This window comes from Haemorhous mexicanus, chromosome 6, assembly GCF_027477595.1.
Source record: "Haemorhous mexicanus isolate bHaeMex1 chromosome 6, bHaeMex1.pri, whole genome shotgun sequence".
NCBI lineage: Eukaryota > Metazoa > Chordata > Aves > Passeriformes > Fringillidae > Haemorhous > Haemorhous mexicanus.
Window position 1 is genome coordinate 19,030,954 of NC_082346.1, and position 27,566 is coordinate 19,058,519.

Here is a 27,566-nt window from a genome sequence, read left to right on the forward strand (position 1 = left end):
GCTCTTAGTTTTGAGTAAAAACTTGGATCTGGAAAAGATTTTTCCAAGCTAAACTGATCCTGGCAGTGGTAGAGTGGTGGGCATCCTGGACAAGTGTAAAATGCCTGGGACAAAGATAAGCAAAAGCATCAAAGCAGAAGTTACTGCAGTGAAACCAAAGTAAAAGGAGCTGGATGAAGATGTTTGGAGGAAGGAATATTTGACTTTGCTCTTATTTCACACAGAATCTCCCAGAAGATTAGTTCATGCTAAACACTCTCTCACTAGAGTTATGTTTTACAGTGTGTTACAGTGTGATGCTTTTCTGTATTGACCATTCCCACTGTCCCCTGTGAGTTCTTCTCCTGACCTGGCAGAACCCCATGCAGAAGAAGTACCCAGCATGACAAACACAAGCATAACCCTGCTGAGGAACACCCTTCTGAAATTATGTCCAGGTCTGTTCCAAAATCCACCAAGATCAGTGGCAAGACTTCCTCAGAATTTTAGTGAGCTGTGGCAGGCCTACGTAAAGCCTAAGCTCATTCAGAGGAGAACTAAGGAATTTCCATGCTGGGGAGAGATGTCTCAGCTAGCTCCAAACAAGCTGTCTAATGAGCCCAAGCTGAGTGCTGCCCTGATATGACTCTTATGTTTCTGTCCCCACATGGGCACATGTAGAGCTAACTCAGGTGTCTCTGCATGACTCTCTATTGCATCATGCAGACATACCCTAGCTCCTTTGTTGCTTTATAGCAGCAGTAACAGAACAGGCAGTTCACAGCTATAGGATTATTTCTTATTAATATTTGCCCCTTTAAGGTCTGGCATCTTCAACAACCCTAAATGAAAATGGGTTGAAAATACTGCATGAGAATTCTCCAATTCTCCTTTAGGACTCAGTTGACCCAAATACACAGTTCTCTTGCTCTGAATTCCCCAGTATGGTGCAGGGAGATAAACTGCTGTTTCCTCTTTCTCTCTTGCCTTTTTTTTTTTTTTTTTTCATTTCATAATGCTGCATTGCAGGACCACATTTTCTGATTATCATGCAGTGTCTTATTTTGATTATCCTTTTCTCAAATTAAATGATTCTGGTAGTCTGAGGAAAATCAGGAAAGATCTGTCTCCTGCTCCGAGGGGGTAGGTAATGCCTTTCCATAATAGGTTAGCTTAAAAGCATCCTTACAGCCAGAAAAGTGGCTGCACTTCAGGGGACTGCCAACATGACTATATTCAGACAGTGGCATGACAACACGGAACTAAAAAAAGCCGCAGCCACAGAAGTCCCCACCGTGGATGCAGTGACAGCACGAAAACACAATTTTCACTGGTTCAGCCTGCCTGGCGCAGGGTGAGAGGAACGAGCAGGGCTCTATTCCCAACAGCAGTGCTGAGCTGGTATTGCGTAAGCATTTTCACAGTGTGGCTGGCACAGCTTTAAAAGAACCTCCTCTTGCTCCCCGTTGAGCATTCGTAGACAATTCTGCATAGCCAAATGACACAAACGAGGTTTAAACACTCCTTTCATCCTTGCAGAGTAAGCACGGCCATGACAGGAGCAACACCTGCTTTGGTTCCTAAACAACTAACCTGCAGGTATGGAAGCTTTACCTCCAGGTACCTCTACCGAGTACGTGAGTTTCTGAAACAAGCAAATGGAAAATCCTTTTTCTCACTTGCAAGCTTGGACAAATTTGAGCTACAAAGCATGGAGGAAAAAACCCAACAACAAACAAACCTAAAATACCATTGGTTTTTACAGACACATTTAGAAGCAGAATCATACTGCAAAATTGGCTCTTCCAGCTCCTCAGGAAACTTACACAAGCATCTAACAACCGCAAGAACACTCAAGGTCACAGGCAAGCTTTTTTTGGAGAGAAGCTGCCTTCTGACTATAGTGATAGACTCTGCAAAGCAGAGCCTTGTATTGCAGATGAGATGACTGGGAGATCCCTAAATCAAGTAGCAAACTATAAACATTGAACATAAATAAGAGCTTTATTGAGCCCTGTCTCTAAAATTCATATGCAACAGGAGAGTTGAAATGGGAAAGCTGGTCACTGCTCTGCTTTGAGGAATTGCTACACATCAGCACCAAGCCTACTCTTCTTATTTGGTAAACTATGTTCAGTCCAGCTTTGAAGACCCCAAAACAACAAAGTGATAGGAAAGCATGGTTATAAGACCACATCAGTACAGAAAAGGAGGAAAAGGCAGCACTAGTTATAGTTTGCTTCCACCAAGCTACTCTTGCTGGCTCCATACTGCAAGAGCTTTACCAGAATAACAGAAGAACATGTGGAGAAGAGTTCTCAACACTGTGGATACTGCCCATGTATCCACACAATTCTGGTTGAAACCCCTGAAGTCCCATCTCAGAACCAGAACAGATAAAAAGGCAGAAGGTACCTGGGAAGTAACTGCTTTGAGATCTCCCAAAGTTCAGAGCTCCCAGCACACCTCTCCTCCAGCTCACGCTCAGGACTCTCTGAAACAGAGAGCACTGTCCTACAGTAACATAAAGCATGGCTGCAGACAGCAGGAAGCTCTGCAGATCATAAAACAACGACCTGTTTCTGGCAGCTGCTTTGTCTTGTTTTCCCATGAAGAGACACATCGGGCCAGACTGCGAGTTATGCAACCTGCAGTTACTCAGCTGTCGACTGGCTTTGACAGAAAACATCCCCAGCAGAGACTTCCCAAGGTGCTTAACACTTGAAACAGAGCCCTGGGATACAAGAGAATGGAAGAAAGAACTGGTCACTGGTTAGTAAATGAGGAGGGAAAGGCACAAATTAAAGATAATTCACTACAGGAAAATGAATGGTTATGAAACCTTGCAAGAGAATGGTTTTTCACAACACTGGAAGTCTTAGCTGAGATGGGATTACCACATGAAGCCCAAACAGGAAAAAAGGGCTTCTGGTAGTCCACTTAGTCACTCACCATATTTCTGACACTGTTGTGACATGAAGAACTACTTGGAAAGTCTGATTTGCACCAAAAAAAAGAGTGAGGCTAGCAGAAAAGGATGAAACAGTCTGTCAGTTAAGTGTATCATTTGTTCAACTTGTAGTGGAAGGTGAATGAAAAGGAAAATAGTGGAAATGAGCTGCAGATATGTTATCAGACTAGAACTAGAGCACAGGTGAGACAGGGAGCAGAACTTTCCCTATTTCTTATGGATATATGAATACTGTAACAAAGCAAGGCAAAAAAGTAGTCTCAGCCTACTTCAAAGCTGAAACCTGCATGGCCTCTCCTCACCAGCAGCTCCAGGTTTTCTACAGTAACCATTTATAATCTTGCAGCCTAGGACTCCTTCCATGAAAACAGAAAACTGGCCCCATTTTCCACTCCTGCTAATTCATCATTATAGGGAATAATTTAGAACAAAAATGCACTAAGCTTGCTGATATTTTAAACAAGTTTGATTGCAGAGCTGGGGAAATGCAGAAGCAGGTGAAGACACACAGAATCAAAGACTCAGAGGCTGAACTGTTCCAGGAAGACAAAAGTTCAGCCTTTGTCTGTGATTAAGTGGCTGATTTTGCAAAGTTGGGCAGGTATCAAGAACTGGTTAATTGAGGGCAAGAGAGAGTTACAGTACAAAGTGAAAACAGAGCAGTCCAGGAGAGGAAAACAGCTGCCACAAAGTCTGTTTTCCCTTGGGTTTCCTACTTAGCTTTTAGGCTAAATATACTTTCCAGCTAAGCCATTCTGTGGAGCTAATTCCCTGAAAGTGCTGGGAATCCACTAAGACTGCAGCCTGACATGGTGAGGAGCTGCCTGGTGGCTCTGTACCTGTGCAGAGTCCTTTCAGAGTCTGTACTTGACAAGACCCGAAAGAAGGCAGCCCTGCTGAAAGCATGGTATGCACATATTTACACACACCTCCTAGCAGATGGCCAGCACACATCCCAGAGCAAGTGCCAGACTTACCAGGGTGTGTGCAACAGCAAAGAGGAATGGAAGGCAAATTACTCCACAAACGGGGAAAAACGTGCCACCTTAGCTTTTGAAGCTGTGAATGGCTGAAGGACAACAGCACCTCTGACACAATATTGGGATCTTTGCTGCCTCCAAGGCTGGCTTTGCATGAAGCAGCCACACATCCTCCATGGGAACTGAAGCCATATAGGTACCAGCAGGTATAATACACTGGGTGTGTTCTAGGCTGCAGTATATTTTGGGAAGCCATTTATGGTCCATGCTACGTGCACACTGCTGTTTCAAAGGTGCAATTTCTAAACTATACGTACACATTTAAAGGCAACTGATTGCATCTTGTACCAGACCTACTCCAGTTTTCTCATCTATGTATTTTTGTGACTGCACTGCAGCAGCAGGCCCATGGGGTGAATTCAAGTCTGTGGGAAGAGATTAATTTACAAAGCCATGCAGTCCATGCCCTTTGGTGCTTTGGGTGATACGTCAAGATCCCACAGGAACCTCTGTGTTCCTTCTCACATCACTGTGGCATGCACAGAGAGGGAGGTGCCCAGGAGCAAAGAACATTTAGCATAATGACTCAGATGGGTGGTCAGCAGTTTAAACCAGCCATTTGATGTTACTATAATGAGGATTCAGTTTAACAGCCATTCTGCATGCATAGAAATCCGTCCCATTCCCAGGAAATCACTTAAAAATAGAATGAACGAAAATCAAATCATCTGTTTGAGAAGAAGGAGGTTATGGCTTGGAAAATGCATAAAATGGGTGGAGTGAAAATGCCCGTGGGTGAGTAAAAATTATTTATCACAGCGAGAGGATCAGGGAGCCTCTGAGCTTCATCTCAGGGATGACACAGCACAAAAAAAACTCCTGCTGAAATGAGCTGCAGTTCTGCTGAATCCAACAGGAGTAGAATCCTCTTATGATAACTCTGAGATTAGACTAGCATGTTTTATATGCATTTTGAGCCACAAAAGTGTTGATTGAAAATCAATGAAAGTTATTTCCATGATGAGTAGCAGAATTACATCATATGCTATTTATTCACTGGGTGATAAATACCTGTCATCTATTGTCTACTAAATCCATTTCAAAATTCCCACCAATACATTCTGATGCATCCAGGAGCAATCCTCATCTTTCAACTACTACATCATTAGCTTCCTGAATCTCATAATGAAAACTAATTCATTGAAAAATATTCTCAGGAACATGCCTGGCCTATAAAACCCTGAAACACATTCTTAATTTCTATATAGATTAAGTAGAGGCTCTAAGCTTAGGTTATCTAAACATCAATATATGCATTCAATCTATCAAGACAACCTTTTTGCTGTGCCCTGAATTCTTTAATTCTGCTTGGCTGCCCCAAATCTCCCATTACATTGTGTGCTGCAGGTCTAGGCATTTGTACTCCTGGCCATAGAAATAATGCCTGAAATGCTGATATACCCTGGCTGAGACACTGTAACTTTGAAAAACCATATCTGCATATGCAAATAAAGGACCTGGTGATTCTGACTGGCTATTTACAGCACTTTATTTAAATCAGGCTGTGTTAAATTCTGCCCCACTGAAGGCCAGAGAGCAGGTATCAGATTATTAGACAATGATGACAGGATTGTGGCATCTTATTTCAGGTTAAGGATGCTGCACACAACCCCTAGCTTTCTTTAAGTTTAAAAAGCTTTTGAAGAAAAGATGAATGAAAGTTTCTAAGGCATATATAGAGTATTAGTATCTCATAGTTAAAGGTTTGAGGATACAGAACTACCAGAGGGGATTACAGCTGAAAAGAAGGATGGCTGTGGGGTAATCTAAGGAGTGGTACATAGAGAACTCAGAATCAAAACAGGAGAAGAAAATCGTACTTCCAGGAGTAGCAGACAGTTACAGCAATAAGGAAGAAATTAGGAATTGTACGAATGGTACTGCTGTACAAAAAATGTGAAAAAAATAAAGGGAGAGAAACCAAGCATTTCTAATGATCTGCACCTGGAAAACAAGTGGAAGATAAATAGAAACTGTAATGAAAGGGACAGCTGGAGGGATGATAGATGATGGAGGTCAAGTCTCTGTGAGAACCAGCAACTTGAGAGAGTGAGAAATGAAAGAGTCAGAAATAGTTAAGACCTCTTTAGAAGTGCAGTGAAGGTATGTCAATATGTTAATTATTTCATCTATCGTCTGCTAGCTGTTCCTCAAACTAAGACAGAACTTGTCTATATCTAGAATTTGATTTGTATCTAACACTTAAATCACAGAAATTCAGTTGTCATGTCCTTTATTCCAGTGCAGTGCACTTGTGATCTTACTTCCAGTGTTACCTCTCACAGATCTCACCTCCCAGGTCTCTAAGACAGTATTCCTCCATTGTCTGCTAATGTGGTTGCTCTCTTGTTGGTACTCAAACCAAAAATGAAATGTGATCCTTACCATGAGTTTCTTTAGGCTGCTTCAGCCTCAGCATCCCCTCAGTAAAGCAGCCTTTGAACCAGTCCTAAACCCACTTCTTGCTATGTTTACTTTCAGCTGTTGGGACGCCCATTCTTTGTAGGCTGGCCTGTTTATTCTCAGTTTTATACATCAATTTTGATTTTGCTGACCCTTCTTATCATACTAAATTTTTGTGGCATGACTCCTGACTTCACTGATCAGTTGTTTCTGCCAGGAGGCTGCAACATACAGGGCTGTCTCCACAGCTCCAAAGTGTTCCTTCTTTCAGCTCCTATAGATTTTTTTAAAAATTGCTCAAAATCTTTATTTGGTGACTGACATAAGCTTATTTATTGCTGGAAGCAACAGCCACAATACCTGGTCAATCTCTCTTCTCACATCTGCACTGGGGTTCAGGTTAGATATTAGGGATTAATTAAACCACTAGGAGTGCAATGCAGCACTGAAACAGGCTGTCCAGGGAAGCTGATGAATTTCAGTCCCTTGAGGTTTTCAAAACCAAGATAGACAAAGCTGCAGCTGACCCATGGCAACAGCAGTCCTTGTTTGAGTGGGAGGATGGACTACACAAACCCTCAGAGGTCCCTTCAACCCTTGTTTCTATGATTCTGCACATTTGTCCAATATTTCACTCCTGCACACTCTAAGAATCTCAGATTTCTCCATCCTTAATATCTCCTCTCTTCCTGAGACAGTATGTCATCAGCCCCAGACCTGACATTTGAGAGCCTGAACCCTGGCTCAATCTGTATTGAGCTGCATCCACAGCCAAACAAACGCAGAGAAACACTAAATCACTGGTGCCTGCCAAAACCCCAGGTCAGTCAGCAGCAGGGCAAAATGAAATGCACACCCTTCCAGGGCACCAGCAGCAAGTGGCTGTTGCCCAGCACCAAGCAGGTACCTTGTCCTTGGGCACTGCTAACTGCTGCTTTTTCCTAAAAGTGTTCTCACCACTATCTGCCTTGCACAGCCATGCAGGAAGGCTAGGACACCATTTGTCCTCAAAAATGAAGGATTTGATGTTAACAGATATCTGAGGGTTTTTTTACTGTTATAGGCAGTATTTAGATCTCTTTCTACCAGTTGCTGAATTCCCATGTCAGTCCCTCTGAAATACATCTTTTTATTTTGATAACTAGATAAATTTAGTCTACTGAGCAGGGCCCAGGTACCTTGTCTGCTATACTGGGGATATTCTGGTACTACAGAGCAACCAAATCTCCAGTTTGACTGCACTGCTGCCCAGAAGGGGGCTGGTACTCTGAGGTATCTCCATAGGACTACTTTCTAATCCAAGTTCCTCCGTGGCTGCTAAACTCACAGCTTACACTCCTAGAGGGAAAGGAAGTGAAGACACAACCCCAAATGAGTGTGAGAACAGCTGTGTGCCACACTGCCCTCTGTCCAACAACCTTAGCCATTTGTTCTTAAGTCAATGTTTTTATATTCTGGATTTGATAAATCAGGGATTGATTTAAGAGGTGGAAATGAGGATAGAATGAACCCGTAATACCTAGAGGATAATATGTACTCTCTGTGTGTGTCTTTCCTTTGGAAGTGCTGCAGTGGATGGTGAGGGACAACAGGAGGTCAGCAAAGGACAGAAGGGATTTAGGGAGGAAATTCAGGGGCAGCTGAGGGAGCAGGAGTGAAGAGAGGAAATTCATCAAAGAAAAGAGATAACATTAGACTGAGGGGATTTATTTCAGTGTATTAGGAAGGAAATATAAGAAGAAAGATCACTAAAAAAGAACTTCATTCTAAAGTATTTTACAGATGGAGGAAATTTCCCTCTATTGACAGCGAGTTCTTTCTGCTGGACCATCTACACACACAGATGTAGAAATGCACACCAGATTTTTGACCACTGAGCAACAGCAAATTCCAGTCTATTACAAGGATCCATGGTGACATTTCTGACAGTGTAACCAGACTTCCAGAACACTGCAAAATGTAATCTATCAGGAATTCTTATAAGACAACTATATTTTTGTATAATGGCTGTTGAAAATCTGTTTCAGGTACAATGAAGACAACTAGTAACACGATCCCCATCTCCTGATACATTTGTTATAATGGTTTTTGCATATTCTGGTGATGCCTCTTCATTTTAGATCTTCTAGTCTTGATTACAGTTGATATATAGAGCTGTGCAGAAGGGTGCAAAAAGCTATTAGGAAGTGAAGGAATAAGCTAAAATTCACAGCCCAATTCCTTTTGAAAAGACTTGAGATGAAACATGGTTTCTACATAATGCTGTTATTTATTTCCTGTAGCTATGCCTGCATTTGAAACTTACACATGATAAAGAATGTTTGTCTCCTGGACCAACAGGAAACCCAAAAGCAGAAAAAAACTACAGAGCTGCTCTGTTGTGTTACACCTTGCACCAGTGACATTTCCTAACAATTTTCCTACTCAATGTACAGAAGAGGAGGTACTTGGGAGAGCTGCAATATAAAAATATTTGTGTCTGTGGTATATATGCCAGGAACAGGAACAAGCGATCCTGTTTTGTAGGCCAGATTCTCCTTCTTGAGTGTTGACAGCTATTCACCCCTGCCTTACCAAAATGTTCTAAAACCAGACTTTGAATGTGTTCATTTTAGCATAATCTGGAGCACCAGTGCCAAATTTCCCAAAAGAGTAACGATTTTGGTTGCCTGATTGAGTTTTCACCAAGGGTTCTTGAAAAAGCCTGCCTGCACCCCAGAATTTCTTGCTCCTTTTAAAAGTTGCTATTTCCATTAGGGACAAGCATGATGTTATAAAAGAGATATTACTGAGCAATTGCTGCCTGCTGAGAGACTGCCAGAGATGCACAAGTTCAAGATTTAACTCAATCTCACCTTCCCTATGGTTTGTAGAGAATTAAGGTAACATCTCCCCTATCCCTCAGACAACACAGAGCCTTTGCTGCTGCCTCCCCATGCAGCTGAGCACAACATGTTCCATTACAGCACAGGATTCAGGAATACCAGGTGTTCTGACAGAGCAGCGAGTTCTGCTCCCACACTGGAGAAAGATCAACCATGCTATGACTGCAATTTTTGTCACTGTGTGGTAGCTGTGCTTGGGCTCTCTCAGGATTGGCACACCTGGAAAATGCTCCTGGAGCTGGATGTGAAACACCATTTTGAACTAAAACTCGGGAGTCTCCTCTGTGTGGTGTGTGCATCCACAGCAGGGGAAGGCAAGCAGTGGTTTATTGCTACAGGAGACCTCTTCATGAACAGACCAGCGTGTTAAGTCCGTGCCAGCTGTGGATAAAGCATCTCAGGATGCCAGAAGGCAAGGCAGCAAGTTCAAAAATAGCACCTGGTAAAAGAGAAAATGCTCAAATACCTAAACCCTCACCACTACAGAGATCAACATGCCCTAACAGCAGCAGAGCAAATCCACAGCACAGTGCACCGAGCTCCATCTGACAGCTCTGGAACTAACAGTTAATTGCACTGGGATTGGGCCTTCCCAGATTTTTCCTAAATTTCTGCCAACTACTTAATAGCACAAACTGCAGGGAATAGACTGAGTAAGGCCTGGTTTATACTTAACAAATGATCAGCAAAATGCTCATGTTGGACAGAAGCATGCTAAACAAACAGGAAGAGCCTGTATCCCATAAATGACAGGGCTATGGCATTTCTTGGCTTTCAGCTGTGCCACTTAAACATGCATTAACATTTATTTTGAGCTGGGAAACTCATACACTAAACAGTGCTAAGAAATGCTTCTTACAGAAAGGTAGTGCTGGTTTACTGGGCACCATCCAGTTGTTTCAGCAAAAAATTTAAGATGATCTTTGAACAAAGTCTTTACTCAAATGGTTTGCCTGCTACATACAGGAATGGACTACAGCCCTTAATTGGCATGGATCAGGCTACTGATATTTATGGTGTTTTTTCTACATCATGATGCAGGGTTAAATACCTGAACCAACTGTAGTGTCAGTCAATCTACTCAAGGAATTATGTCCCATTACTGCTAGAGCTATTCTAATGCCACTGTTCTCTTTCAAAGATGAAAGAAAAAAAGATTTAAAAGCCTTCCAGACAAGATTCTGGAATGTGAAATGCAAACCAGTATAAAATGGAGTGAGGAGTCTTTTAACCCGGGGTTCCCCTTGCCTTTCAGGGTAACTCTACAGCTTGTCCTTCCCCAAAAAAATGAGCCTCAAGCCTGACAACAGCTGAAGATCCCAGAGTCTTTACCACTCCCACATGTGGTGTAGGGACACATCTTTATAGCTGGGGTTGGTGGGTCTGCCCAAAGCTTAGGACTCTTGGAGCCTGTCTCAAGGCTTCCACTATCTTGGCATGATAACATCGGGCTCAGAGGCAGTGGGAGTCCTGAACAAGCAGGACTTTCAGGGTCTCTGCTGGGGAAAAAGCACAGAGAACTCCTCAACAGCCTGCTACAAATACAGAGACAGTTCAAAAGAAAGCTAGACTTTGATATATCAGGAGTTTATTGAGACAAACTTATTTCAGAGAAAACACTTCAGCCAATCAATGTCTTTTGGTAAAACAAAGCTTTGGCCGTGGAAGAGGAGAATTCACAGAAGCTTTAGTAGGGAAAGCAATGTGAAGTTAAACTATGGTCAGTCTCACTCCACGTGCAAGGGCAGTTCAATTACAGTGGAAACAGTCAAAGCTGAACAGAAAGGGATTTTATGGCTAATTATTGACAGAAGCTTCACAGGTGGACGAGGACTGGAATGCTGTGCACATTTACGTGTCTCATCTCCAGGAGCAGTTACTTCCCATCGAGGCATTATGGTTATGAGCAAGTGAAATGAATGCAAAAAGCACTCCTTGAGTTCAGCTAGCTCTGGTCTGGGCTCGTGAGGGACACTTACTGCTGCACGACCAAGCCAGTGCACCAGGGTGGTAGACTGCCTGTGTGTACTTGTTTGCACACACAAGGCCGTGGGTAGAACGTGTTGGGTACAACAGAGGTTTGAGCCAGACTGCTGTAATACAAATCAAAAGTGGGGTGGAAGAAAGAGGCCAATTATTTTAATAGCTTGCCCAAATGCCTCAATTGATCATACTAACTTTAGAAAGCAAAAGGCACTATGCACGCTTGACAGGTTTGTTCCTCTGACAGGTACATCATGTGCTCGTGATTCCTGTTTGATTTCCTTCTTTAAGAATGCCTCTAGCTGTGTTCCTTGTACGAGTGGTGGAAAGTGGAGGCGGAGAGTCATTCTCTGAAGGAAAACACAATTACCCAACTTCTTTAAATGCTCAAACAGATGACAAGGGAAACGGCTTTCAATACTCCCCAGCAGCTCCAGTTTAAAACAAAACACTCTGCATTACACATTCAGCAACAGATTCCTAATCCCAAACTCCCTCTAGCAGGAGGGAGCCAGGGGGGAAAAAAAAAGTCCCTTTCATTTTGCCTGTATTTTTCATATTGCAAGGTGCTTTTTTTATCTTGTTGAACTCAGAAGAGAGACTTGCAGACAGGATGCTGTGCTGTGCTAACTGGGCTGCTACTAGAATATGAACAAGGGTCACAGACACGGGCTAAGCCTGTGTTTGTGTGCTCCTGGTCTTTGATGGCTGCCAGTCATTCCTGCAGTTTGTTCAGTGCCTGTGCATGGCACACACTTCTAATCTGCTCTCTTCCAGGGCTAAAAGCTGGCAAGCATGTGGTAATGCTCCAGGTTAAAGATAAACCACAATGAGGATGAGAGTGTGTAAGCATGAATATACCCATTTATACATTGAAACCTACATGTTCAACAGCAAATGAAAATATGAGCATGTACATGCTTTGGAGAGATTTAATTTCCTTTATCCTTTCATCTTTTTTTTTTTATTTTATTTTTTTGCCACAAGTACAAGGTCCTCTGGGTTATTTTCTTCTCACAGCAATATGCCAGCCAATTAGAGGAATAATAGATGAGTGTCAGCAAGTTAGCACAGTGCTCCTTAATCAAGAGGTCCTGGAAAGTTTGATGAATTCTTTAAAATCTTTTTCTTGGTACTTCTTTTAATAAATGGAAATAATTTCCCTCCCATTTGCTATTTTTAATATAACCACGTCCAAAATCTCGTATGCCAATATCCTAGAGTATTTTAAATGTATTTCACTGAGGATATCCCATGGCCTTGTCTCTTTGTTCATTTGTGCACAATGCCAGAGGTCCTCAGTGGGATTCAGCAACAGCTTAACACCATTTCCACTGCAATCAATAGCAAAACTCCTAAATACTGCAGCCGGGAAACCATTAGGCCACTATTGAATACATCAGAAAAAGTATTGATTTGGTGGAATTGAGGTTTGGTGTTGGTGAGTTTGGCTTTGTTAGTGTCAAGGAAACTGCCCTTGTTGTCATCAAAGCTGAACTTGAACCAACTTCAGTCCACTTCTGCCTCAGAGTTAACTTCTCCCTGATGCTGTTCTGATATTCTGGTAATGATTTCTGTAGACCACCCTACAGTCAGCAGCTGAGGACAGCTAGGTCACCCAAAATGTGTCTGTTCTTTTAAAAGTCTGAAAATAAGGTATTCCAAGTAGAAGCTGCTGTTCTAAGTGTTGCCTTCTTTTAATTCACTTGGGGGATCCTAAATTTCTGCCTCTACAGACAACTTGCACAAGTGCCTCTCTTGATGCTCCAGACAGAGATGTGGAACTTCTCACAGATTTCAAGTGTGTGATTGAAATTCCCAGCTCTATGGATTTTCGGGCCAGAGAGGCTGCATTGATCTAATCAGAGCTAATGCATAGCATGGATCAGGAAACCAACTCCTTCCTGCCTCAAGTCCAGCATCTGAAGTAGAACTAGGATCTTGGTTTTTAGAAAAAAACCACTGCAGTGCAAAGTGAAGTTTAATTGTCTTTCAGGAGAAAAACTCACTAGAGCTTTGGGTGGCTTGTTCCAATTAGTAACTTCATAACCTAACATAGTAACAGTGGTCAAACAGGCCTAGTATTTCTACATGTAATCTACCTACAGCTTACAGCTATTCATTTCCAATCAGCTTTTTATACCCAAGACTGTAATATCCTCTGTTATCACATGCCTATCCTCTTTATCAGTATTTACAGACTACAGTTAAGCTATGTCTTAGCTTTCTCTTTAATAAACTAAGTCCTCTGAGTCTTATAAAGCACGACCTCTGATTGTTCTCTTACTCTCTCAGATACTAAATTGTGCCCAATTCCTAAACTTTTTTCCTTGAAGAACAGGCATCTTAACCAGACATGCTGCATTTCAGCAGTTTTTGCAACAAACAATGACAACTATTACATGACTTTCTGTAGCAAAAGAGGGGAAGCAGAAAAAAAGGAAGAAGTCACAGAATGGAAGGGAATGAAGAATGAATGGCTTAAAAAGAGACAACTGAAAGAAAATGGAGAGGGAAGGAAAGACTCTAAAGTAGGATGAAGTAGCAGAGAGATAAACACTGAAGTAGAAGCTCAGGAAGAAGGAAGAGATGATGAATAGACCATGCATGCAGTAGTTATTTACAAGTACACTTCCAAAAGTTATCCTGTCAGTTCCAAGAGGAAGTGACACTTGATTCTCCTACCTATCCTTCCACTCATTTATTTCAGGCAATCAGGGATCTCCAACAGCGATTGCTGCAAGACCTTCTGGGGTTAAGAATATAGAGAATTGCACCCAGAATTTTTTGGAAGCAGAGCTCATTAGCCTCCCCAAAACCCACCACCTGTGATACAACCGAGCTCCACAGCAGTGGGACTGCTTTTTTCCCCATCCCCTACCCTGGAAATACCTGCCTTGCTTCAAGGCCAGCACTGGAGGACTAGAAGAAACAAAAGGCACGCTGACACAAAGCACACATATGGAGCTCTGGGCGCCAGTCATCAGGCCTGGGACATCTGTGGCTTTCTGAGGATGCCTGCATGTTCAAGTAATTAGACCAAGGCCAGCTGTCCCCTTCTCATTCTTCACCCTTTATGTTCCCATTGCTTCTACGACCACTGTCCAATGATTGTCTATGGATCAGTGTCTGTCCAATGATTTGTCTGATGGATCACCAATGAGTATGTTTTTTTGTTGTTGTTTATTCTTTGGAGGGTGGGAGTGGAAGAGAGCTGGTGAGACAGTCAAGAGGAGAAAGGACTCTTCTGAGTATATCCCAGGAGAAACCTCAGTGTTTCCAAATGAGCTTTTGCCATATCGGAGGAAAGATTTGCTTTATATTATATATATAGAAAATACATTATATTATATATATAACCTTTATATTCAGAAGTCATAAACTCCAAATGCTTGTACTGGTATGAAAATGCAACCTTCAGCAGTGAACCTGGCTGCTCAGGAAACCTTACTGCTTTATAGACAACTCTGGAATTCTGGGCCTAATTTCCCTATCAGTGGTCCAGATGTAATTCAAGGAAATTAATGAACCATATTTCAATCTCAGGATGCTCCGGGTAGCACACTGCTTTCTGAAATCTTTCCTGCCAATTTGTGCTAGAGCAAGCCAGAAGTACTGTGGGACACAGGTCCCCACATCAGCAGGGCTTCTGCTGAACAAACCCTGTGAAGCTTCTACAAGTTGAGGGAAGGCAGGAGCGAGACAAGAACCAACACTTTTCCCTCAACTGTGAAATTACATATGTGGCTTTGCCCCAAAGCCAGGATCCCAGACAGGCCCAAGCTGGAGCTGGAAAAGGAACACTGCTCCCCAGCCTGCATTTAGCAGCCAGGACATGACAAAGCAAAAGGCTGTGTGTGCACTGAGCAGCCCCATCCCTTGACAGGGCAGTGAGCACTTGGATGATACATTTACTGCAGCCTGTGCTGCATTGTGCCTGCCTGTGTATCATCTCCATAGCAGCAGTTCTGCTAATTGAGACCAGCTGCTACAATTCCAAATTCTTCTCTCCAGAAATATCGATACTACAACGTTATGATTAGAAAGCACTTTACCAAATGCCTCTCAATTCTGCACAGCTCAGATGAAGAGCAGCTGCAGAGAGAAGGGACAGTTCCCTGAATTTACAGAATAAAACACTGCAAAAACACTGGAGAAATGAAGGCTACAAGAAGCAAGTCAAAACAGAATAATGATGACAAAGAAAGCAGCCTGCTGTATATGCTTCTGCCTGTCACTTTAGATGTTGAAAGCACCGTGAGCAGACTTTTTCCTTATGCTCTAGGATAAATGGCCATAGCACTGCACTGTTACAGCTTCATGTGGCAGGTGTGCATGTTTGTCAGATCCAGCTTTTCTGTCCAAGGAGACATTAAAGCAAAATACATCAATCTGGGCCTGGCTTGGAAGAGTAGCTGTGGTCTTGAATCATTTGGCTCCGGGGGCTGCTCTGCACAGCCCACTGGCAAAGAAAGCCACTGGAACTGATAAGCTGGTGGGAAGACTTGCAAGTAGGAATGCCACCACACCACGATGACTTGGCCACACTTTTGGCTGTCTCCCTGTGGCTGCTGGCTCCACACAGCAAGTTGGATGCTTTGCAATGGTCACCCTGGGATTGCCAAAAGCTGCAGCACTTTTCCCCTCCAGCCAGACTGGATTAAACTGGCTATCAGTATTCTAAATTCACTTGGAAGTCTCAGGGCCTGTCTGTGACCACCAGGCACAGGGCATTCCTGAAAAGACATCTGGTTACTGAATTTATGTAAGAACTGGACAAACCACTTCAATCCCATCTGTTATTCCAACCTCCTGAGCACAGAGAACAGAATCCTTGAAAGAGAAAATCTCACATAGAAGGGGGTCTGAAAATGAGAGCCACGATGCAACGTGTAATTTCCTCCTGAGAAAGATGCTGTACAATCTTACAGAAAACGTGGCACGCTCCAGCGTGTGGCTGTGTAAACAAGGGCCTAACACAGCGTTTCACTACTCAGATTTCATACTACAACCGAGGTAATGCAACACAGCTAAAGCAGAGAGATTGCTTTGCTATGCTAAGTGATCTGCCTCCTACTCTGAAAATCAGCGAGGTAAATAAAGTGTTTTATATAAATACCAGACAGTTTCTCTCACCAAACAAAATGCTCAAGTTTTTCAAAAATATTTCTATCATTTTGCTCTGGAATATATTCAGTGCTTAGTGTCCCATTCAGATTTTACTATTTATACACAGTTCTCTTATCTATTTCACATTCTAACTTTTGGTCTACATTATAAGTCTGCTTGAATCCACAGTACTGCAGGAGAGTGAATGCATCAATGAAATTCCAAAAAGGTGAAGTCTGAACATGTTACAATTGAGTATAAACTTTCAGAATCCTTGTCCAAAAAACCCCATAAACTTACAGTTTTTTGTGTAACGTTCACTGATGGAAAATTAGCTGACACTCCATTTTATTTCTGCTCTGAGTAAGGTTGCTCTGCTTACTTGTGCTGGGAAACAGCTGACACAGAAGTCCATATGGGAAACAGGAGTGTAAAGATGAGCTTATATAGGGAAGTCACCTCAATAAAGTGCTCAACACCACATGCAAACATGTTAGTGTAATTTGCAGGTGACAGCGTGACGGAATTCTGTTGATTGCGGTGCAGTTGTGTTCCTTCCCATCAAGCTGAATTTAGCCTCTCTAGTCACCAAATCACATGAATAAACTGCTATGCATACATTTATTTTATTTTTAGTTTTCCAAGATCAATCAATGACATTCATGTGAGGAGAATCACAAGGCTAGGTAAAAAACAAACTAAGCTCTTCTGAACACTAACAGCCATTGGGACCATCGGGACAAACACTCTGAGGGTTTCCAACGGCACAGCTCTGTGGATTGTAAACTGAATTACAACAGCTTTAAGCAATTGTGGACTTTGGAACATCAGTCATCACAGAGAACCCATGCAGCAGAGCAATCAGTAGGACTATTCAAGTAACAGATCCACCAGCCTCTGTTAGGTCTCTTCACACTGACATTTGTACACCTCAGCCTGCAATGTACCACAATGACACTGCTGTCGTGCTGAAAGTCAGGTGCCCAACATACACTGGCCCCAGCAGAGAAGCACCAACTCTGCAGCTGACTGTTTATTTTTTGCACAAAGCACAGGCATTCTCCCATTTCATTTCAGCTGCCCTCACCTCCCCCATAACTAAATTATTGTTATTATGCTCCGCATAATCCTAGTACTGACAGGGATGTTTGTTATACATAATTAAAGATATTAATTTTGCATGGAACAGAAGACACAGAGCCAGGAACTTAATCTTTTTTTTAAATCTTCCATTAGAAAATTACCTTCATTAGCACCGACTCACTGAGCTTCTCTCTGTTGACAATTTTTATCGCGACCTTCTGACACGTGACACAGTGAACCCCCAACTTCACAAGCCCTGCAGGAGAAACAAAGCAAAATACAAAGGAAGAATTGGTTAGAGGTTGAGGTTAGTTGTCAAGGGTTTTCCCTTTAGAACACCATCCAGATATTGGCAGCTTATATGCAAACAAATTCTCATTAGTACCTCCTCAAGCCAGAAAAGGTCTTGTGAGTAAAGGAAACCCTTCAGCCCACATTGTGACCATTTGGCAGTGAAATCACCAACATCATTGATGCTCCTGCAGTTTCTGCCACTAAAACTGTGCTTTTGTTGAAGCATTGTAGCCCAGCTCTCACCACTCAAAGTATGATCTCCCAGTAAGAAGTTCTGGCAATTGAACCACACTTGACTAAGGCCTTTTCCTGACACCTGATATCAACAAAAGCTTGGAAATCAGAAAAACTAGATGGTCAAATGTTTGCTTCTACATTTCCCTAGCTCCCTCCAAAGTTTTCATAATCACAATAAAATGATGCCTAATTATGGCTTCTCTTACTGTTTTAATTTACCCTGCTGGATAAAGTTAATACTGTGATGAATGCCATTGTGGCGTGGAGGAACATCAGCACATGCTGCTACAATTCTTGTTTGTCATTACTTACTATACTCTTGTCCTCAAAAAAGACAGAATGCTGTTAACTGATTAAATTGGCAAAAGGATGTTGCTATCCCTGACGGTATTGGGATGTCTGAACTATCATCAAAATATGGAACACCAAGACTTAAAAGAAAGAGTTAAGTAACATACACAAGCCATTATCTTCCACAAAATTTTCATCTAAATCTGGTGACTTACATGAAGGTACACTGAGGTACCTTCCTCAAGTGAGTTTAAGATGGTCCCTCAAGCTCTCAACTCTACTGCCATTAAGAAAATTTGTAGCTGGAAAAGCTGTACTTCATAGGTTATTCAAGTGACATCTTGTTTGCTTCAGGTTTTACTCTTGTCTAACACGCACATACAGCACACCACCTGATGGGCTGGACACCATCCCACTCCACACACTACATGCCAAATTGCCATTTAGGTTAATTCAGTCATAACTGAACTAAAAAAGAAATGGCACCTCTCTGGTGTCACTAAGACCTGCTGCGTTTTGCAGGGCATTTATGAACAATGACATCAAACAGTAGAAAAAAGACTAACTAGTTCCCAGCTCCTAGGCTAGATTGCAGTTTAGGAAGCCAACCCCATCCCCTAATGCAAAGCACGAAGCCAAACATGTTGCTTTATATCAAATTTGATCACAACAGATTTTCAGTCTAGTGAAACACTGAACACAGGACTTCACACGCCTTACTGAGGGACAAATAGATTCTTGCCTCACCACAAACTGGGCCCAGTTAAGTGAACTAGAGTTTCATCAGGGACTTCAGCAATCTTCTGCATGTACCTGTCCATCCTTTTGCTATGCAGTTAACCAAAAATTTGGAATTATTAATCACTGGATGTGGAGAAATAAACTCCCAACTTGCTTCCAGTCCCATCTCTTTCATGGCATGCTCGAGTGTTCTGGATATTTCTGGTCACATAATTTCTCAGTCTCATCTGGTTAAAAGCTGACATCCTCACTTTCAGCCAGGACATAAACAAGTCACAGAAGTTAAGAATGCAGTGCACTGACAAATCCATTTGAAACTGTGTACAGCAATAGCGTGTCCTCTGCCTGAAGCAACCGGGAACCAGAGCTGGGGCAAGATGTGATGTCCAACCACACTCACTCTTCTGTCTCATTTTTTTCTATTCAATTTTTAATATTAACCAAAGCACTTCTGGCACTATGCTCACTGTTCAGAGCACCTGCAGCCTTACTTATGCTTCTTCCCTTTGGCTTTGTTGTGTGTTTGGGTAGAGGCTATTTAGCACCTCCCTGTTCAAAATGTGCACTGTTTCAACCTGTGCCAATTGCTTCCTTCCTGCTTCTAGGACAAACCACAGCCTTACATCACTCTTGCAGCACAATGACACCACTTTTTACATTGCTCTTAGTTACACTTTCAAATCTCAGCAGAACTTCTAAATCAGTCCTTTATATCTAGACTCCCAGGATCTGTGGCACCGTGTTGTACTGTAACGTGGCATGGACCAGTTATTTTCAGAGGTCAATTAGGGTGAGAAACAACTGCTCTCTAACTGGTTCTTCACTAATAATATACCAGACTTCTTATGTCTCATGCTTCAGGGGTTGATTTCAAATCTTATTGCTCCCAAATCAAGACATCTGTCTGACTGAATGTGGCTGATTTGTAAACTATTTTTCTTTTGTCCTCCCTGAAGCACCCTGTCATTGAGCCTGAGAAGGGTTTAACCACAAACTTCTGGGACAGTGGCATGCTGCACAGGGTATCTTCACAGTGTCCTCTGTCCTTGTAACTATTAACCTACCACAGAAACTCAAAAACTAAGATTAAACTATTCTGTTTACTCCAATTAAAAGTTAACCAACTGTTAGAAGACACCAAACACTTAGCAAAAATAAAACTGGCTCTGAATTACACTGACTTTATATTGAATTAATTTCATTGACCTCAAGAAGTCATTCTTGATTTATGCTATGGTAACAAAGGACAAAACGAGAAAACATATGTGAGATTTAATGCATCTTTCCTCTTCTCCTGATTTGCATTTTAAAAATCAAGAGAAGAAATGCACTGTCATTGCTGTCTGTTTTGTGGAGATAGAAATTTTAGACAGCCCTCTGAAGAGCCCGAGACAGCACTTTTCACTGCACTAAATTCACTGAATGGAATTTTAGGATAAAAACCAAAACATGTTGCTATGCCTCGCTTCCTCCCTTCTCTCCTGGCCACTTCCTTTTGACATTTGCATGCCAGCCTAAGCAGGGAAAAAAAAATTAAAAAAAAAAAAATCCCACTTGGTAAGTCCATCCATAGGATAACACTCTTCTTTCCTGCTACGACGAAGAAAGCCTAATTGAGCTGAGGCAGGAAGGGTTTGTCCTCAGGACTTCTGTTTCTGTCCTGTAATTTCAGTCAATTGTGGAACTACACAATTGAGATGACTTAAAAGTGGAATTGAGATCCTGTGGGCTTCTGATTCTTAAGGAGCCCTTTCACTGACACAGAGAACACAAACCATTCAAGATGTATTATTTATCTACATAATAACAGAGCTTAGAGAAAAGCAACTATGTGAATAAATTGCTAGGCAGCAACTGAAATAATGGAAGTGGCAGAAATGCCTGCTTGGAATCAAGTGCCCAAGGTGTGCTCACAGAGCTGTGGAAGGGGTGGTGCATCTTCCATTTTTTCCTCTTCTGTATATGCAGCTATTAATGAGCACTTCAAAAAGATATAAATCCTCCTCCAGTACAGATGTGTCAGTAAGTTAGGTACTTATTTGTAAAGCTTATCTAGACAGTCAGGCCAGCACAGGTACATGTGCCTTCTGCAAAGGGAAACAAACACGGCTGCTGCTGCGAGGATATTTTGCACTGGCTTGGCTTACAGCAAGTCTGCCAGGCAACAAATAGATCTTGAACTTGTCTGCTTCATCAGTAATTAACCCCTCAAATGCAGGCAAGCAACCTTTGTGACTGCTAAAGTTAAATCTGCTCTGTCCTGACAGAAAATCTAAGATGCTGTGGGAATCACCTGCTTGAAGTTTCCCTCAACCACCCACACAGCTGTCACACACTCACTGCTTCAGGCACACCTCAGATCTCCATCTATGGGTCATTCCTGGGGACTCTGGACACTGACATCCTGGGGCTTTAAAATCAGTTGTTGCATCCAATGAACTGCAAACATCTGGCTGCTTTTGATCTTAGCCACTGAACTGCATCAGAACCAACCCTGTAACTGCAGGCTGGGGAGTAAAGGAGAAAACATGAACACACTGGAAAGCAAGGGGATGTGTAAGTTAACACTGTCTTCTCATCATAATTAAAAGCCACAATCTGGAAACCAGTGAGCATGAGAAACTCCAGATGACACAAAGATGCCACTGAAGGAAGAAGAACAAAGGGAAGCGTGTAGGTCTGACACAGCCCAGTGCAGCAGTGACCTGCTAATAATCATGCCTGAGCATTTTTTTTGCTGGCAAACTCCCACTGTGTGGATGCTTACAGATATACAAATAGTTTTTGTAAAGGACAGGAGCTTATGTGATGAGCAAGGGACAGATTTAGATCAGCTGGGAAGGTGGACAGCCCATCCTGAAGCAGTACAGAGAGAAGATTCTTCTTTTACCTAAGAATGTTCTGTGGGGATGGAGAAACAAAAACTTCCCTTGAGCTGAGACAATTATTCACTGTGAATCCATGGCCACAGTGAGTGGCCAACCTTGTAACTGGCAATCACCTTCAGGACTTTTCAGCCAAGGACAGGATTTCAGAAGAGACTCATTTACTTTTGCCTTGCATTTTATGTAGCAATTTTCTCTAGCAGAGAATAAAGCATTAAGAGTTTGGACCTAGTGCTATTTGATATGCACTTTACAGCTGAGTAAATAGTAGCATCTTTCTAATGATCCTGTTATTACAACTCTTCGTTAGAGAAATAAACATTCTAGGAACAAGAAAGAATGTCTTCAGTACTCTCCAAACCTGAAGTCTGCCAAAGACACCAATCTGAAACAAATCATCATTTTGAGCCAGAAAGAGAGAGTAATAAATAATGAAACACCACAGTTGTTTAAATACAGCACTTAGGGCATATTCATTGTCAGGGATGTTCCCAGTCTTTCCGAAAGGCTAAACACAAGTAACTTGTTACTCTGATTTTTAACCACAAGGCAAATAACTACTCAAAGAAATAAAGGTACATTTGCTATATTTAACACATATGATTTTTCCCATTGGTAGATGGAAGTCTGTTGCTTTCTTTTAAAACAAAACCAACCTAAAATACATTTCTGTAGTAGGAAAACTAGACACTGATTTCAGAAGAACACTGCACACACATGTTGCTTGCTCTACACTTCAGAGCACATTGTCAAAAACCTTAAAAAATCCAAGCAGAAAGCCCTGGTCTGGCCAGAAGTGTCTGTTTTGGCTGGATGAGCAATTAAAGGGATGTCTAGAGAGAAATATCACTCCTCTTTTAACTTGAGTTAGCTAATTGCCAATTAATTCAAGTCAATGAACACTCTGCAAATGTTAATCTAGGCACTGCAAAACACAAACATTTGTGGTTTACTTCAGGGCTCAAGTACTGGCAACAAACTATCTGGATTAGAAAAGGAACAAAAGTTCTAGGCTGACAAACTCCAGTACACTGTTTTTGAAAAAGCTTGATGTATATATAGTATTGCTGCACATGAACTTTACACATAGGCTCTTTATATATAAATAATTCAATTTATCCCCAGAAATTGGAGGTTGCTGTTGTAAATCTTAGAAGAATTTATGGATGTTCATTCCTGAAAACTACATGCACTAACATTTGCAAGACCTGCAAAACCTCAAGGGTGCCAGTCCAGAAAATCAACCCTTAGAGCAAACAAAAGCATTAATACATCTCAAGCGGGGTGGAGGACAATCTTAAAATGTAATATCCCTCCTCTCTATTCTCCACAGTTATCTTCACAAACACTGCAGTTTCAATTAGGGTTAAATCAGTTCAGTTACAGTGTCTAACTCTGCTGACTGCAGTGAAGTTGCCTTAGATCTGCAACAGTGGAAAATGGATTAAAATTTGGCCCACAGCAACATGATTTCCATAGCGTAAAATAAGGATAATAACACTCACTCACCTTGCAAGGGCTGTAGAAGGATTAACTGATTAATCCTTACAAAGAATGTTGGAAAGGGATATAAATCCTACCCAAGTTTTACATATTACAACCAGGAAAACTGCATTCTAAATACAATCTGGAAAAAAACCTCTAGATAATTTCTTATTATTAGCTTCCATTTCACATCCCAGTTCTTTTAGAGCACAGATTTCTGGTCTCCAATGAGGCACATCTCATACTACTCTTAGCTGCACTGGAAAGAACTTCGTTACTGAGCATCCTACTTACAGAAACCAATAATTGCCCTTAATTACTCAGTCTTCTCATTGAAGAGATGTTTATTTTTCTATAGCAATGGTTATCTCTAATTATTGCATTTAAAATAAACAGGGACTTATATCAAGCGTCACGCAAATTACATGGTATCAATTTATAATTGCACAATGGGAAAAGGAGATATAGGAGAAATCCAGAAATCTAAAAGGATGAGGATGGAGCTACCCAGGTTGGTAATGAAATATTTTGACTGTGGACTCTTCTACAGAGATAGCCTAGTGCTAAAAGGCTGTTCTGAGAGCTCACGCATTAATTGTTTTTAAACTGCATAAACTCTAATTGTGGTAGGACTAAAGCCAGAGTTCAAATGCTCAGCAGGAGCATGGAAGGAGAGGTTCCTCAGTGCTGAGATCCACATGCCTCAGCTCAGAGCATAGGAGAGCTGCACACTAAATTGCCACAGCCCAGATTTATTGTCCTGAGCTACGAGCACTGTCAAACGTCTGCTGGCCCGGCCAGCCAGAGGGACACACTCCTAAGCTCAGAGATTGGGGAGAACAATGCATCAGCTCAGATGTGACTGGATCCACATGCCTGATATTAGGGAACAAGAGGCACAAACACATACAGATTTATATATATATATATAGATACACACAGCAGCTCAGCAGAAGCAGGTTTTACACTGTATGCCTTGGAGATTATGGTAGGATCATCCTCCAAGCTCAGCAGGATCAAAACACACAGAACCAACATCACCTCTATTGATTTCTATCTTGGTCTCTTTCTTGCAATATTTCATAAATCAATACTTCTCAGAAAACCTTTATGGCCCCTGAATACAGCAAAGAATGTGAGTGTTGAGCCCTTTTGATGTGCTCTCTTTCCCATCTCACCAGACACACCCACATATCTAAAGAGGCCCCCTCAGGGAACCAGGACATGAACCTTCATTGGCACATTGATGCTTCTTTTGCAAAATACCACTATTTCATCAGCCAAACTCTAACAAACTCTTGAAGTCCTCTGGGATCTATCAGCAGCTTGTGATGTCTATGGGCTGAGTTCCTATTTCAGTTCAAGTCTTTGTTCCTGGATAAGAACACTTGGGAGACTAAGCTTTGCTACAAGTGCAGACTTCAGCTTCCAGTGTGGCCATCTGAAAGTGTCAGGGCAGCACCCCCACCCCTGCACACAGGGAAAGAGAAGAGTGGTTTCACTGGTTTCAAATTCGAAAGAAATTCAAATACAACAGATCTTTCTACTGATGCACCTGGAGAAAAAGCCCAACTCTTTTTACATCTCTGGATGGGTATTGGGAAAACTCTGCTTTCACTCACAACTTTCCTAGTAAGAAGCCTTTTTTCCCCCCCTCTTTCCAAGAGCTGCACATATCCTTGTAAAGCTCCTCTTGAGGAATCATGAGAGCCATGTTCCCCTTCAGACTTCATTAATCCTTTGTCAGGAGATGACCAAAGAGAGCCATTTTCAGGTATAGCAGGAAGCCAGCAGAAGTCTGTCTATCCTGCCTATGGTATCTTCTGGAAAACATGCTGCTGTAATTAGGTAACATCTGGGTAATGAGCCACAACATCCCCACTTGGTCCAGTGATCTATTGAGAAGCACTGATGTACTAATAAGGAGGGAACAGTGAGCAGCAGAGAAAGAGGGTGAGGAAGGAGGAGGGGAAACAGCAGATAAACTGCTCTTCACATGTACTTTTAATCCCATTTTTTATGCTAATTTCTTACATCTCCCCTTCTTTACCACACCTTTCCACACTCCATCAAGAAGTCCTCACACCCTTTTGACCCTCCCATCAGCCAAGATTGTTTCAGCTAGGTTATATGTATATTAAAACCTAATTTAAAAGGGGAGTTACCATGGAAAACCTTTACAGAGCAGAGAGAGGTCATGCTCTTCACAAGATTAGGCTCACCACAGAACACTTCATCCACCCAGCTCCGTGCTGATACAGTTTACTGTGGCCCCTGACATCTCTTCATCACCCCCTGACAGATTCCTAACAGGATTTTCACTGAGTGCTGATATGCTGCCCTTCAGTAAGGGCTCAAGAAGTGATTGGATTAACCCCACTTGCACCCATGCCTTGGACAAGGGGCCAAACAGCAATCCACTAGCTCAGGCAGCTCCCAGGAATTCCAGAGGGCTTCCTGATGGCAAGGGCTATGGCCCATACACAGGCAGAGGAGAAATGCACTGGACAGATACTGGTATTGTTCCAAGGACAAATTGCTCTGTATCCAGTAGAGCTAACAGAGGCTGACCACTTGCAGATCCACACCCTGAATTTAATTTCATTGTCCACCACAAAACTCTGGATCCTCCTCCAGTCCCAACTCACCAGATCTAAGGACATACTACTTCCACTCTCCTCCAGTGTCCTTCCACCTGCAATTCCTTCCCACTGACTCTAGTTCCAATGCCTCCTGCAGTCATGCCCTCCATAGTTTTACCTGTTTGTCCTGCAGCTCACCTGCCAGCTGCACAGTTCCCTTCTGTGTACATTATTATCTCCTTTCTCCTGTGTAAAAGCCAACATGTGCCATGGCCAGTCCAGATCTGTGAGCACATGGTCATTTTAAAAAGTGTAGGAAATAGCACATTTTCTTAATTATACTGAGTGTGAGAAACTCCAAGTCTCTGGTTTGGGACAATGGGAAGAAAGACCATCTGCAAACTGAATTCTGATTTACAAACAAGAAAAATCACAGCAAATGAGTAACAGAATAAAAGGTAAGAAAAATGAGACTACTATAATTTTAATGAACAGAAACAGGCATGTTAAAAAAACCCAAACTGATCAAACTTTAAAAAGTATTTCCTTTAATTTGAGAATAATGGCTAGAGGTCACAGCATGGAGCTGAAAGGATTTATTGACTCCTACACCAAGAAGAACAGGAGCTGTCTGCTCAAGTAGTACTAAGTACACTACAGCTGGTTCACTATGTTCCCTACAAAGAGAGAAAAGCAGGGCATCAAATTCCAAACATAAAGAGGCCCAAGCACCTCATTAATTTTAGGTACGAGAAACAATGCAGCACCTACAGAGCACGGTCAGCTGTGCCTCCACAATAAAAAGAAAGAAAATAAAATGAATTTAATTGCCTTGCAAAAGGAAGGTGGTTAGATAAACTGGAACATTACAGCCCACCTTTTGATACCCAGTTTCATCACATGGAATTCATACCACAGTGTCTGAGGCTAAGTATGTCCTGAAATATGACATCAATTTCAAACTCAGGCAGGAACCAGTGATTATAAAAGGATGAGACCTGTGCTGTCAAAACACCTCTTTGTGTCATACTTCTGCTCCAGGATTTCTATGCAACAACTCCAGCCTTGGCTTCTGGAAGATCTCACAGTGAATTTTTCTCTTCTGGAATGATTCCATGGGTCTGATCTAAAGCCTTTGAAGTCAATGCAAAGGCTCATCTGTTTCAGGAAATTGCAGATCAGTTTCTCCAGCAGCAGCTTAGAGCTGTAAAAACCTGGCTTGTTCTAATAGATGTTGCTGCAGACAATGACACTGAAGTGCTACAGATTTGGCTGTAGAAGACCTTATTCCAGAACCAGCTGCTCTCAAGGGTTACCAACCTGTACAACTCCCTGTATGTGTTAACTATCACTCAGGTAGGACAAATCTGCTGGTGCAGTTATTCTTTAATCTTCATAATCTTTTACTGCACCACTTCCCTACACAGGAAAGGGTTCTGCTTTTAATCAGACTGGTATTTTCTCAGTATCAGAATAAAATATTTAAATTAGGCTTCCCACAAACACTACTTCAAGGCCAGAGCCATAATAAAGAAAAGCGTAGATGAACTTTCTAGAAGTCTAGAGTCTCACACCCTGTGCTTTTTTTCTCTGATTGC

The 27,566-nt window shown here is 42.0% G+C and overlaps 1 protein-coding gene across 16 annotated transcripts in view; it reads right to left on the bottom strand.

The window, feature by feature from the left end:
- BRSK2 (BR serine/threonine kinase 2) overlaps positions 1–27,566 on the bottom strand; it is a 304,866-nt gene that overhangs the window by 135,764 nt on the left and 141,536 nt on the right. For all 16 annotated transcript variants that reach the window (XM_059849087.1, XM_059849085.1, XM_059849086.1 and 13 more), the window contains exon 2: positions 17,615–17,709. In XM_059849087.1, the coding sequence (XP_059705070.1) occupies positions 17,615–17,709 (95 nt within the window). The remainder of the gene's footprint in view (positions 1–17,614; positions 17,710–27,566) is intronic.